This window comes from Polyodon spathula, chromosome 9 (assembly GCF_017654505.1).
Source record: "Polyodon spathula isolate WHYD16114869_AA chromosome 9, ASM1765450v1, whole genome shotgun sequence".
Lineage (NCBI taxonomy): Eukaryota > Metazoa > Chordata > Actinopteri > Acipenseriformes > Polyodontidae > Polyodon > Polyodon spathula.
Genome location: NC_054542.1, coordinates 7554783 through 7566478, shown reverse-complemented (window position 1 = coordinate 7566478; position 11696 = coordinate 7554783). Strand labels below are relative to the sequence as shown.

General features: G+C 36.3%; 2 protein-coding genes across 3 annotated transcripts; one reads left to right on the top strand and one right to left on the bottom strand.

Annotated features, from left to right (window-relative positions):
- Positions 1–1089: 1089 nt before the first annotated feature.
- On the top strand, positions 1090–5394 carry crebzf (CREB/ATF bZIP transcription factor). The gene is made up of 4 exons (XM_041258637.1): positions 1090–1220; positions 1650–2594; positions 2816–2888; positions 3616–5394. Exons 2-4 carry the CDS (start codon positions 1726–1728, stop codon positions 3751–3753), a joined length of 1080 nt encoding a protein of 359 aa, XP_041114571.1. The 5' UTR covers positions 1090–1220; positions 1650–1725; the 3' UTR covers positions 3754–5394.
- Positions 5395–6914: 1520 nt separating this feature from the next.
- On the bottom strand, positions 6915–10474 carry tmem126a (transmembrane protein 126A). 2 transcript variants are annotated; one of them, XM_041258636.1, is made up of 5 exons: positions 10357–10474; positions 9307–9465; positions 8819–9012; positions 8302–8416; positions 6915–8198 (listed from the first exon to the last, which is right to left on the bottom strand). In XM_041258636.1, exons 2-5 carry the CDS (start codon positions 9426–9428, stop codon positions 8000–8002), a joined length of 630 nt encoding a protein of 209 aa, XP_041114570.1. In that variant the 5' UTR covers positions 9429–9465; positions 10357–10474; the 3' UTR covers positions 6915–7999. The 2 variants fall into 2 exon arrangements, with proteins under 2 accessions (XP_041114570.1, XP_041114569.1); XM_041258635.1 differs by having other exon boundaries at positions 6916–8198; positions 9307–9437.
- Positions 10475–11696: the final 1222 nt, after the last annotated feature.

Sequence of the window (11696 nt, the reverse complement as noted above, 5' to 3'; positions counted from 1 at the left end):
ATTTATCCAATGATCTTCTAATAATGATCTCCGTGAACGCACCCATTGGCTAAATTGGTTAGATTCTGTACATAATCTGCGCAGAATGATTTCCGTGAACGCACCCCAAGCTTTCAGAGGTCTTTGTGTATTCCCGGTAGATGGCGTATTACTGGGAGACAGGGTTGAACGCGATTGTTTTGGATGTTGCTGCAGACCTACCTCGGTGCAGTAAACAAACATTTTCACACAAAATAAGAGAAATGGCGACATGGAAAGCACAAGGCCCTATTTTGTGAGTTTGTGGATCAGATGAACGAGACAAGCGCTGTTAGGGATCTGTAGCCATGGTCACTAGCTTGCTGGTCATTCAAGCTACAGTGAACAGCCCTCCATATTGGGCCACATGATCAGGGTGCCTAGGACCAATAATTTGAATGTTTTTTTTTTTCCTCCTTTTTTTTCTTTTGCGCATTTTCAACGAATTGATTGTTTTGGCCCCTTTTGTATATGTGACCGCAATTCCCATTATTATCCAGTTTGTTCAAGTTTTTTTTTCCCATGTTCGCTATATGTTGAAGTTTCATTGTGCACTGTCAGATTTGAGCTGGCTATGCTATTTATTTTTTATTTATTTTTTATTTTTTTTTACAAACAATAAATAATGTTTTATTTCTAAAAACCGTCTGTCTTGTTCTGTGTGTTTTGTTATCTGTATTGAACAGGGCGACTTTCACACTGTTTGACTTTTTTATTTTTTATGAAAGCCTAGTGTGTGCACATTCATTTAATGTATGGCATGTATCTGTAACCTTATAGTTTAAGAGTTCTAGGCACACATCTAAAAAAACAGGCGAAAATGGCTCGGACCCTAAGGGTTAATAACGCAAAAGCTCTGTTGTAATTTGAGCCCCGTCCCAGGAAAACCCACAGTAAACTACACAGTCCTTTTCGGAAGTACGATTATATATATATATATATATATATATATATATATATATATATATATATAAATTATTTTTTAACAAAAATGGTATTCCATTTAAAAACTTTGCTCTGAAAAAAAGCACCATCGATCGTGAAACTACACGAGATTACATAATTTCATCCGGGTCACCGCCGCCATTTCCCTGCGTTTCCAGTGCGTTTAAGTAGGGAGAACAATAAATCCGCAATCCGGCGTTTGTCTGAAGGGAGATGGTGGAAAAGACAGTTTAACACTGCTATAACCTGCCGAAGAGGTAAAGATTGTTATATATTGGTACTTTTTAACTAAGAGACTCTTAATCGAATGAAAAAAAGTGAATTTTTGATGTAAATATACACGGACTACATTGTGCTTTGTCATCGTTGCCATCCACATACTTCGCCGATTCAGGCCACACAAATAACTCGTACTGCTGCTTTTTGTGAATTGCATTGTGCATGAGGACAGGGTAGTACACTGTAACTCCAGTGAAGGATTTTATATTTTTAAATAACTGAGCACGTATAATACGATACACTTCAAAGGCCTGCGAAAGGCCTTATGCTTCCCCAACCCCAGGCTATTTTTTGTGCCACACAATGCGTCACAGCCTGCGCATAAGAAACTCTAAATTGACTCATGCCAATAATAATGTTTTGGGTGAAGACATCAAAGTTGGTTTGATTGATGATTTATTTTCCAGCTCTGGTCCCAAAGTATGTCCGGAACAAGGAAGGAGGGAAACTAAAACGGAAGAACTGCAACAAAAACAATATGATATGATAACCAGGAAAAGAAAGAGGACCAAGGAAGCTGTACAACTTCAAACCGCATCTTCCAACCCAGCTTCTGGAAATACGGTATGTGACGCCTTTGAAGTGTCTGAAAATACAACTCGGGCTAACCAACAGCAGCAATTCTGCCCTGTGACGAGTGAGGAGCTGTCGGGACTGGAATTTTCCGATTTGTTCGACATTGAAGATTTTAACTGGAAATTGGATAAAGACCCCAGTTCTCTGCTTTTCGACGTTGGTCTGGACGGGTTTTCACATCATGCTCCTGATGACAGAACAACGCAGCTGGATTCTGACCAGTGCTCGTTTGGGTCGCTGCAAAACCTAATGAACTCAGAAGGTGGCGCAACCGATGCTCAGTATCAGTTCCAAAAGCTACAGAGGCGTGGGCAAAAAGCTCAGCAATTTACAGCAGATCTACCAGGGAGGAGCAACCGCAACGCTATTGCTGCCAGAGTGAATCGTTTGAAAAAGAAAGAGTACGTCAGCGGATTGGAAAATAAAGTTACCAGTTTGTCGACGGAGAATAAGGAGCTGAAAGAAGAGAATAAACAACTGAGCAAGAGGTTGGATGAGCTGGAAGACGAGACGAGGTACCTCAGGGCTGTCCTGGCTAACGAAAGCACGTTAGCCCAGCTCTTAAGCAGACTCGCCGGTGGGAATGGGATGAAGCTGTCTACCTCGCTTTTCAAGGAACCCAAAGAGAACGACCACGATTACGCGCTTCCCGGGAAAAGGGTGAAGGTGGAGGAAAAGGAAACGACCGGAGGGATTTGTCTTCACGTCGATAACAATATCGTCTCTGTGGAATTCTGCTCTAAATGTGCCGAAAGTGCAATCTCGTCACATAAAATGTAGGGTCAAGTACTATTAACTTTCTTTCTTTAACCAAACCTGAAAATGAACTTGAAAAAACATAGCAAAAATATGTGAACTATTGGCGGACAGATCACAAAACACTGTAATTTGACTACTTGATCTGGTCTTCTGTGTTAAAACATGTAATGAGTATCCCTTATTGAGCATGCTGTTATAACAATGCTTCATTACACCTTACTGCTAAACCTGTTGACAGTTTTTTTCTAGGTGACTGTCTTGCCATGCTGTGTTGGTGGGGGTTACAGAACAGCCATGCACCTGACTCCATGGTAAGGATCAATTAATGGAAGATAATGCTCATGGAAAACTGCTTTGAGCTAGTAAGACTTTCCACCTAGACTATATGTTAGATGCTTTGTTTCTGTTTTGTTTCAGGACTGATGTGGTCTTACACTAATGTGTGAACAAATAAGTATACTTGTTAAGTACCTCTGGGTCAAAAATTAAGTTTCCTTCTAGCTTCTTGATGGGCTAGTATGTACAGATATATTAGGAGTTTAAAATGAGAGATCATGCAGCTTTATTGTATTTTGAGATCTTGCGTACATTGAGCTGTAATATGGTATTAGTCTGGGGCAATTGGGCACTGCTATCTTCAGTCCCTGCACACAATGCATGTAAATATTGGAAAGAGACCTAAACATCTTGTTGTTTTTTGTTAGTTATTTTTGGAAAACCGTAATCTGTAACCAAACTGTAGGTTAATTATATAGAAATAAATGGTGTAAATGTTAAGAGATGGTGAGGTTTCACAAAGAGATTCTTTGACTCTGAACTTTGTATTCTGCATTTAATTTGCTTATATATTATTGACACCAGTAAAAGTAAATATGCTGGTAAGATTAAAAAAAAGACAGTTTTGAAGTATTAAGAGTCAGCAGACATGCTGTTTAAACAGCAGTCTGTCATGGTTTGGTAGATGCTCTCTTTGTGAAACATCACTATTTTTACAAAGTACAGTTTCATTTAGCATCCTTGTTTTTCTTTATGCTAAAGTGGATACTGCTGTGGTGGAAGCTGAAGAAACGGGACCCGCTGCTGGCATCATGTCCTGATTTTTTATTAAAAGGTAGTATAAGATGGATTGTAAGTTTTCACAGCTTTTGCTGGCATGGCCAGACTTCTAATTATTGAAGATAATGCAAGCGAGGCGGGGTGGGATGCAGCATTGGAAAAGTAAGCACGCTGTAGTTACAGAAGAGTGCTTTAAAGAAAGACACCCCCTGGATTATTTTAAGTGCTATAGGGGCATGCACTTGAGTCACGTTCATAGGTTTGTTTGCTAGAGATTGAACATTTTAATGGAATTAGTTTTATGGTTCCTGTAGCAGTTTATTTAGTAGTTTACTTAAAACCAGAACCCCTATGGGCCCCAAGTCTAAGAATATGGAGGTGTATCTTGAAAAGTATTTCTGTTGCGCTACTCTAAGCTAAATCTCAGGAAGATAACAAAGGCAAGAGGAGGAGGAATTGTTCAATAAGCACTTTGGCACCGGACTGTATAAAGAATGCATAAAATGGTCCTTTACTCCTATTACTATTTCTCAGGTAGAATGGCCAGTAACATTCATTGGATGATGCAGTGAAAAAGAGTTGCTCCTAATAATCCCTATTGATAGCTGTAATATTTAAAACTGTCTACCAGTTAGGCCAGTTATTAAATGTGTTTTGGAGTGATTTAAATGGTATAGTATGCTTTATTTAAATTTCAGATGGAATTTCATGCCAGCAAAAGCTGTATCTTATTTTTTTTTCTCAATTGCTTGTATCAGTCGGTTTTGTATATAAGTTGAATCTGATGCCAGTACTTATGTTTCGAGTTGAATTATTCTGGGAATCAATAAAATATGTTCGTTTCACAATAAAAGTAATTTTGGTAATGCATTTAATGGTTAAGTTATTTAAACACCAAGCAAATCAAATTAATGTATAGGAAGGAAATACTGGTGTTATGCATTTTTATCAGTTTTGTAAATCAGGTCTACACTGTCCCTTTTTATGCACAACAAATATTTAAAGGCTTTGAATTAATGCTTATTTCTCTCTCTCTTCAAACAGCAAGCATTCTCTGCAAAAACAGCAGCTATAGTCTTTATCCCCATCATTATGGATTAAATTGCGGTAATTGTCCAATGTATGTTTTATGCTCAATACATCTACTGTTCTGTATGTTCTGCTTCATACTGTACAGTTGTAGTTGTGAGCTGCTATGAGGGGTGTGGAAGCATTGCTTTAGCAACAGTATTGATTTTGAATTCAGGGTCTACTGCAGTTGTGTTTTACCAGGTCTGTGCATTAAGTCTGCACTGATTTTTCAGATCACAAAGTGCTTAATATATAAATACAAATTTCCACAGCGAGAACGTAACTGTTAGACCAGGCTAGAGGTCCAATGTGAGTGCATGTTTTAAGCACAAGGCCCTAACAGTAGTTTACTGAAAAACATACTCTTCCAGTCATCACAAATCTATTGAATTGAAATAAAAATAGATTCATTTGACCCGTCTTAATCTTGGTCTGGCACAAGGGCAAAAAAGTGCCATTCGTCTGCAGTTAACATTTAAGTTGAGGAAATATTAACTGCTGAAAAAGATGAACGTGTCTATTGATTGACTTGATGTTGAGGGTCCTTCCTTGACCCATTTAATACCTTTTGGTGTCTAGCAACACATCTAATGTGCTGAAACATCTGCCAGAGTTGTCCTTCTGCAAAAGAGCAACCCACGTCTGTTTGTTTTTTTTACAATACATTTGTAAACTTTCTTCAAACACACACAATTGACTCCAGAGAATGCTTCTGTACTTAATATCCTGTTGACTTTCTCTTATTGTCCAAAAACGAGACAGAAGGCAAGGCAGTAAGTGTCATCTTGATACATTAAAATTGTAAAGCTCAATACAATTTCTTGTGACGGTGAACAAGAAATTAGAATTGAAGCTGCAGTTTGCCGCACACAGCGGAAAAATGAGACACCACCCAAAATTAGTTTCTAGAGAGTTTGATTAAAAACGCATAAAGCAGTGTAAGAAATCTAATTGTTTTATAGTGATAAGTGAATAACACCTGAATTCCTGTTGTGTTGTAATCATTTTAATATGTTAGCTAAGGCATTTCTTTATTTGCTGCAAACTACAATGCTGAAAACAAAACATGTCCCTGATTCAAGGTTTAATCATTTTAAATCACCTTGCAACACATGTTAATGAAGAAATACAAAACCAGATGCAGTGTTCTCGCCTAGCATACTGTAATTTACTATGGATTTCAGTCAACGTTGAAAATCAGGAAGTATAATAAAGTACATATTTTACTAGATTTGCAAAGGGTAATTTAAATTATATTTGTCATAATAAAAAACAATCGTTGTCGAGCAAAACCATGCATATAATCTAATTTAATATTTGGTTTGTAAACTTCTAGTCCTTCCCGCACTTTCACATTTATTACTGTGTAATCCCTATATAACAAAGTTTGTTATTGGCGTATAGTGACAGTTTGTCATATTAAAATCATATTTTCAGTACATTAGGAATATGTGCCTTTATTTCTTTTTAGAAGGACAGTCTTTTTTTCCCCCCTAAGAGCTTTGGGGATTTGTGTAGTAATTTACGTTTCTGTCAAGTTATAGACTTTAATGTAAATACATATATTTTTAGATGTCTGAAATTCATATATTCTTATTTTAGTGCAGACAAATAAATGAATATTCCCGTGAACTTTATTCATGATCAGCTGTGCTTGAGGTCGGCCGCATAGCTTAATCCAAAGTGGCATTTTTCTTTTTGTGACCTTGGTTTTGGAAAAGGGATGAACTTCAACCCTTGAGTCCTCTCGGATACCTTTTCTCTGAGTTGCAGGTACCCCAGGCACATCATTGATCTAAATGATAGTCTGACTGGTGCCTAAGTGTATTTCTATGGCATTTCTTTGGTTGTCAGACCACAGAACACATGTTCTTTGAGCTAGCGCTGTTATTGGTCGGGTGATATCACTAGGATATATAACTTTTATGGTAAACATCCATTCAGGTTATGTGAAGTAAGGACACCCATAGGGGTCTAACTTGGGTTAATTTGACCCCTCTTGGCATTTGTACATTTCATACCTTTTAAAGAAAAAATTGGTGTGTTCCTTGATCAGTTTTTTTAAAATGTGAATTTCTCTATTGACACATGCATAGCTATGTCCAAAAGTTTTGCATCATATAGTATTTTAGGATTGAGAGAATTAAAAAAAAAAAAAAAAAAAAATGCAGACCTTTCTCTTTTTAACATTATGTAATCAAAGACACTACAAAATGATATAGCAAAATCTACCAGAATACATAATTACTAATTTATTTATTTGGCAGACACCTTTATCCAAAAGTTCATGGTAAATTTTGAAATGCCAACATTTTTCAATTAGTTTTTTTTGTCAAGGGTATGTAATCAGTAATATGAATATGTTAACATAACATTATTCAGCATGTTTCATTCAATTTTATGAAGCACAATTAGTTAAATCTATAGGGTGATGCAAAACAATTGGCCATAGCTGTATGTAAACATTTCATGGGACCAATTTCATCTTTCCTCTGTATTGGTCTTAAAGGTTGACCCCATAAATAAAGTGATGTCAGTATTTGAAAGACCAGTGCAAGTCAATTAGTTCTCAAGTACTATGCAGTGCACCATATAGTATCTTGGAATAAACAAAACCCATATTTTGCATAATATTATTGGGGGCACATATTTTTTCATATAAAAGGTACTTATTATTGTTTCTTAGTACAGGTTATAAAGTAGCAGTAAAAACAGTACACCTGTTATACAAGACAGATGCAGCTGGGTAAGAGGTATTTGGCAAGATCTCAGACAGTAACAAAAGACAAAAATGATAATCTTAAAATAGATCAAAACTGAACCACTGAGTGATTGCAAACATCATAAAAAGGTAAGGGCAAAGTACACACAGGATTTCTGGCTACATGTCTAAGGTGTTTACGGTGTATAAGAGATCATAATTGACAAATGTTTTTGAAGTAGTTTTAATTAAGCAGAAGATTGAACATCCTGCCAAAACCTGCTTTGGAAACTGCAATTCACACAAAGTAATAACCTTATTACATTATCTGGCATTCAATACTATGTAAGTATTTAAAACAGTCAGAAAATTTAGCATTTTCTCTCTAATGGTTTCATTTACATCCATCGTAGAGAATGTAAACTGAAAAAAACAAAACAAATGCATATAAAAACAAAATGCACATTTCTTTCAGCATTCACAGTTAAAGATTTAGAATAGCTTTTTAATTTAATATAGTAAGCAGACATGTTTCTGATTACAGATTTACTGCAGAGTTTAGATTAATTATTATGGGGCCTGCTATCCAACTGATTAGTCCTTTAACTCTTCTGTGTCAGATATAGGGAGTTCAAGCATTTTCATGTAGATCCCATAATGCCGGGAGCTCAAGTACACTGCAAAGAGAGCCTGTAGTAAAAACACAAAGCTCATTTTCCGCAGAACCGGCTGTGTGATGGTGCTCCAGAAACGCAGTACATTTCCCTTCTCTGGCATTGGAGTGGTGTTGTACCTGGTTGAAAGGAAATATAATTAATCAAATGTTTTAGAATACTAATGAAAGTTAATGACACAGATTCCACTTGTTCTATCTCTATCATTTACTGGTAACCCACCTTGTTGCAAGGCCTGCATTGATAGGTAAGGCTAGCAGGACTGGATAAAAGCCACCGATGACAGCACCAACCAGTCCACCTCTCACCATTGCACATGTAGGGCAGTTAAGGTCACCTACAAGCAATAAAGACAATTACTTCAAACATGGTGAAATGATTTATTAACATGTGAAACAGCACTTGATTTACAGATGGAACACTGCATTAGGATCGACTATTTTGGTCTAAAAATGATCAAAAACATTTAAATTCATGTGAGGTTTGTACACATGCTGCTCGACTTTCTTTTGCCATTTAACATCTAAAGGAATCTTAATCAAGGTTTTAAAATCAATTTTAAACTGGTCACCTTATTTCTTCTGTATGCAGTGATAAAGTTAATAAAATGTTAAAAAATACTAATACAATGTTGGCTAGTTTCCAAAAAGATGTATTCTTATTTGGGGCACACATTTATCTGTTGACAATTATTGCAAATGTAACCTAAATAATTTGTAGGAACCGCATAAATACTAACCTGCAAGTAAAGGATTTGATACAGTAGCATTATACATTGCCACAGTCGTCAAAAACGGAAGAACTGCCATCGGTAAGCTGGAGGTGAACCGGGCTTGAGTTACATTTAGTATCCGTCGGAAAAAACTGTTTGCTATCAGTCCTGAAAAAGCTCCATTTATTCCAAGGTAGATGGGCCCATAAGCAAAGAATTTCCTAAAATGCAAAACACTTTGCTCAGAAACTTACTACATGAAGTGCAGTTTCAGTCTGCTTCTCAATGAATGTAAAATTACAACATATAGCTAGCGCTCCCCCCCCCCTCCCTCTATATATATAACGTATCCACACTGAACGAGATTATACACACACACACTATAAATGGAATATTTAAATACAGGCCTCTGTTCTATGCTCTTGAGCTTGACCTTATAGTGGCGCACGATTCACCACTCTGCCCCCTTTAAACCGGCTTGCCACTCCCTCACTGTAAATCTATACAAATCTTACCTTTCGGTTTCTGGAAGGCGTTCAAATTTCTTCATAAGTACTTCAATGACCACTGATTTGGGTGGGACACTGGAAACATCCACTGCCAGCGGCTGTTTTGTATAAGTGTTATTTTCTGACATCTTTGATTCCTGATTTATTTTAATAAAAAGGAAAATACTGTCGAAAAATAAAACACAAAATAATCCCAGCCCAGAACATGTTCACAAACCTGCCTGAATTTCAGTGCAAGCTGGTAAACATGCAAAGAAAGGGACAAGCTAAACAGTTATGCGATGTATTTCTCTCTTATGCAGCCGCTTGCGCATTTAATTTCGAAAGTTTTGTATGCACCCATGATTGCATTAAAGTCTGATTATATTAACAAGAAATTCTGAACCACAATGCACCATCCTATACATTATATTATATATATTATATTTTTAATAGTGGCTAAAAAAAGTCACTATCAACTTCGATTTGTGATGCATACAATTATTACTGTTGATAATAATAATAATAATAATAATAATAATAATAATAATAATAATAATAATAATAATAATAATAATACAAACTGCAATGTCACAATGCAGAATCTTAAAACAAAACGTGGCTTCTGAACGTAAACACACACTTCTATGGGGCTTTTATTTGTGTACGTAATCACAAACCATCACAATTTTACATAGAACCAGTAATAATAAATAAATAATAATAATAATAATAATAATAATAATCTTAGTTTCTTCTAGGCTACCTGGAATTTGAAAGACAAACTAAACTTGAATTTAAACTTAGTGTTGGAAGGTGTTGCTGATATATATATATATATATATATATATATATATATATATATATATATATATATATATATATATATAAAAACCAAAACACATCACGTCACGTCACTGTGCCAGGGCAGCTCAGTCTACTGTACGCTCTGTGAATTCAGTAGTATTAATGGCTACCCAGAACTGAATTTACTGTATGAACTAATGACCTTGTCAATTCCCTGGTTGCGCTGAGCATAACCTTTTGTAACCAGTTAGCAATGCTCTAGTTACTCACCTTAGTGTGACAGTTAACGTGCTGCTTTTCTTAGTGGGGAGATAAAGAAGCGTCCATCCACTACTCACATCTTGACGGGCGCAGCCATGTTACACCACGTGACCAACGTCGTCCCCCTCGGAACTTGAATCCGAGTCCAGTAACCGCCTTTACGGTATTTCGATTGGTCAATCGCTCTGTATGACCCTCTTTAGATTGGCGCTTGAGCCGTCAGTCACCCCCGTTCCGTTGCTAAGGTGAGTCCGCTGCTGCCTGCTCCGTGGAGGTGGTTGGCAAGTTAACGTGGATGGGAATGCGAAAGTAAATACAGCTTTTTTCTTATTTTAAAAATAAAGATAATATGAAAGAAAAAATACTTAAATGTAAGATAGAAAATGTAATTTAATTATTGCGTTATATTACAGCAAACCTGTGTCTTTTCCGACAGGAGTCGCGTTGATTCGATTGTTTTTATTTGACATAGACAGGCAGTAGAATGATAGAAAATCCACAGACTATAATAATGTAGGCAAAGCTTGCATTGGTAATTTGAATTTGTTCATATATGGAGAACGTAACTTTACCTTTATGTAAAGTCAGTTTGAAAAGATACTAAAAAACTCGAAACATACAGGGTTACCTATTTGGATACTGAACTAATAATAATAATAATAATAATAACACGTTGCAGTGCTTCAGTCATACTTATACTACAAAGAAAAAGTCGTTTGCTGGATATATTTGTACTTTTTCTGAATTAAAATACATTTAATTTGAATTGAATGTGTTTCATTATAATTGATATTTCGGGGTGATTACCTGTCATAGAAACGAGTATTTCCTTGTTTAAATGTATAGTAAAGACGTTTTCTTAGTCGTTCATACTAAATATTAACGTTTGCAACGTACGTTTGTATTTTTGATAACAGTGCATTTTTTAATAGAAAAGCACCCAGAATTTGGCAGTTAACTTTATGAATAAGTAGTGCAACATTTCTGCGTCTTGAGTCAAAAATTTGATTCTAAGTTCCCGCAGCAGACTTTTTTTTTCACTGCTCATTCTACGAGCTGTAAGGATGGTTACTGTATACTGTGCCTTTAACGTTTGCTAAATCCTCTGCTCGTCACACGGAGGATCATTGACATCATGCCAATGGGTTGTTCGTGATTACCTGAAAGAGCAGGGATTGGAACCAGGGTATCATCACGTTGGACAATTTGGAGCAAGGAAAGTTATTCCTTTGAATGAAGCGGTGGGAAGTTACCACTGAGGTTACACGAGGTCGTCTTGGAAAATAAAGACAATACAACGTTATGGGAGGCCCGATAAGACGTTTAATCTAATGGAAGTACTAGAAATG

Excerpts from the sequence above, each read along its gene's own strand:
- crebzf (XM_041258637.1), top strand. The coding sequence starts at position 1,726 with ATGATAACCAGGAAAAGAAAGAGGACCAAGGAAGCTGTACAACTTCAA. Across the intron at positions 2,595-2,815 it reads GCAATCTCGTCACATAAAAT|TTTTTTTCTAGGTGACTGTC; the intron begins GTAGGGTCAAGT and ends ACCTGTTGACAG. Across the intron at positions 2,889-3,615 it reads GCCATGCACCTGACTCCATG|TGGATACTGCTGTGGTGGAA; the intron begins GTAAGGATCAAT and ends TTTATGCTAAAG.
- tmem126a (XM_041258636.1), bottom strand. The coding sequence starts at position 9,428 with ATGTCAGAAAATAACACTTATACAAAACAGCCGCTGGCAGTGGATGTT. Across the intron at positions 8,417-8,818 it reads ATCAAATCCTTTACTTGCAG|GTGACCTTAACTGCCCTACA; the intron begins GTTAGTATTTAT and ends TATTGCTTGTAG. Across the intron at positions 8,199-8,301 it reads AATGCAGGCCTTGCAACAAG|GTACAACACCACTCCAATGC; the intron begins GTGGGTTACCAG and ends CCTTTCAACCAG.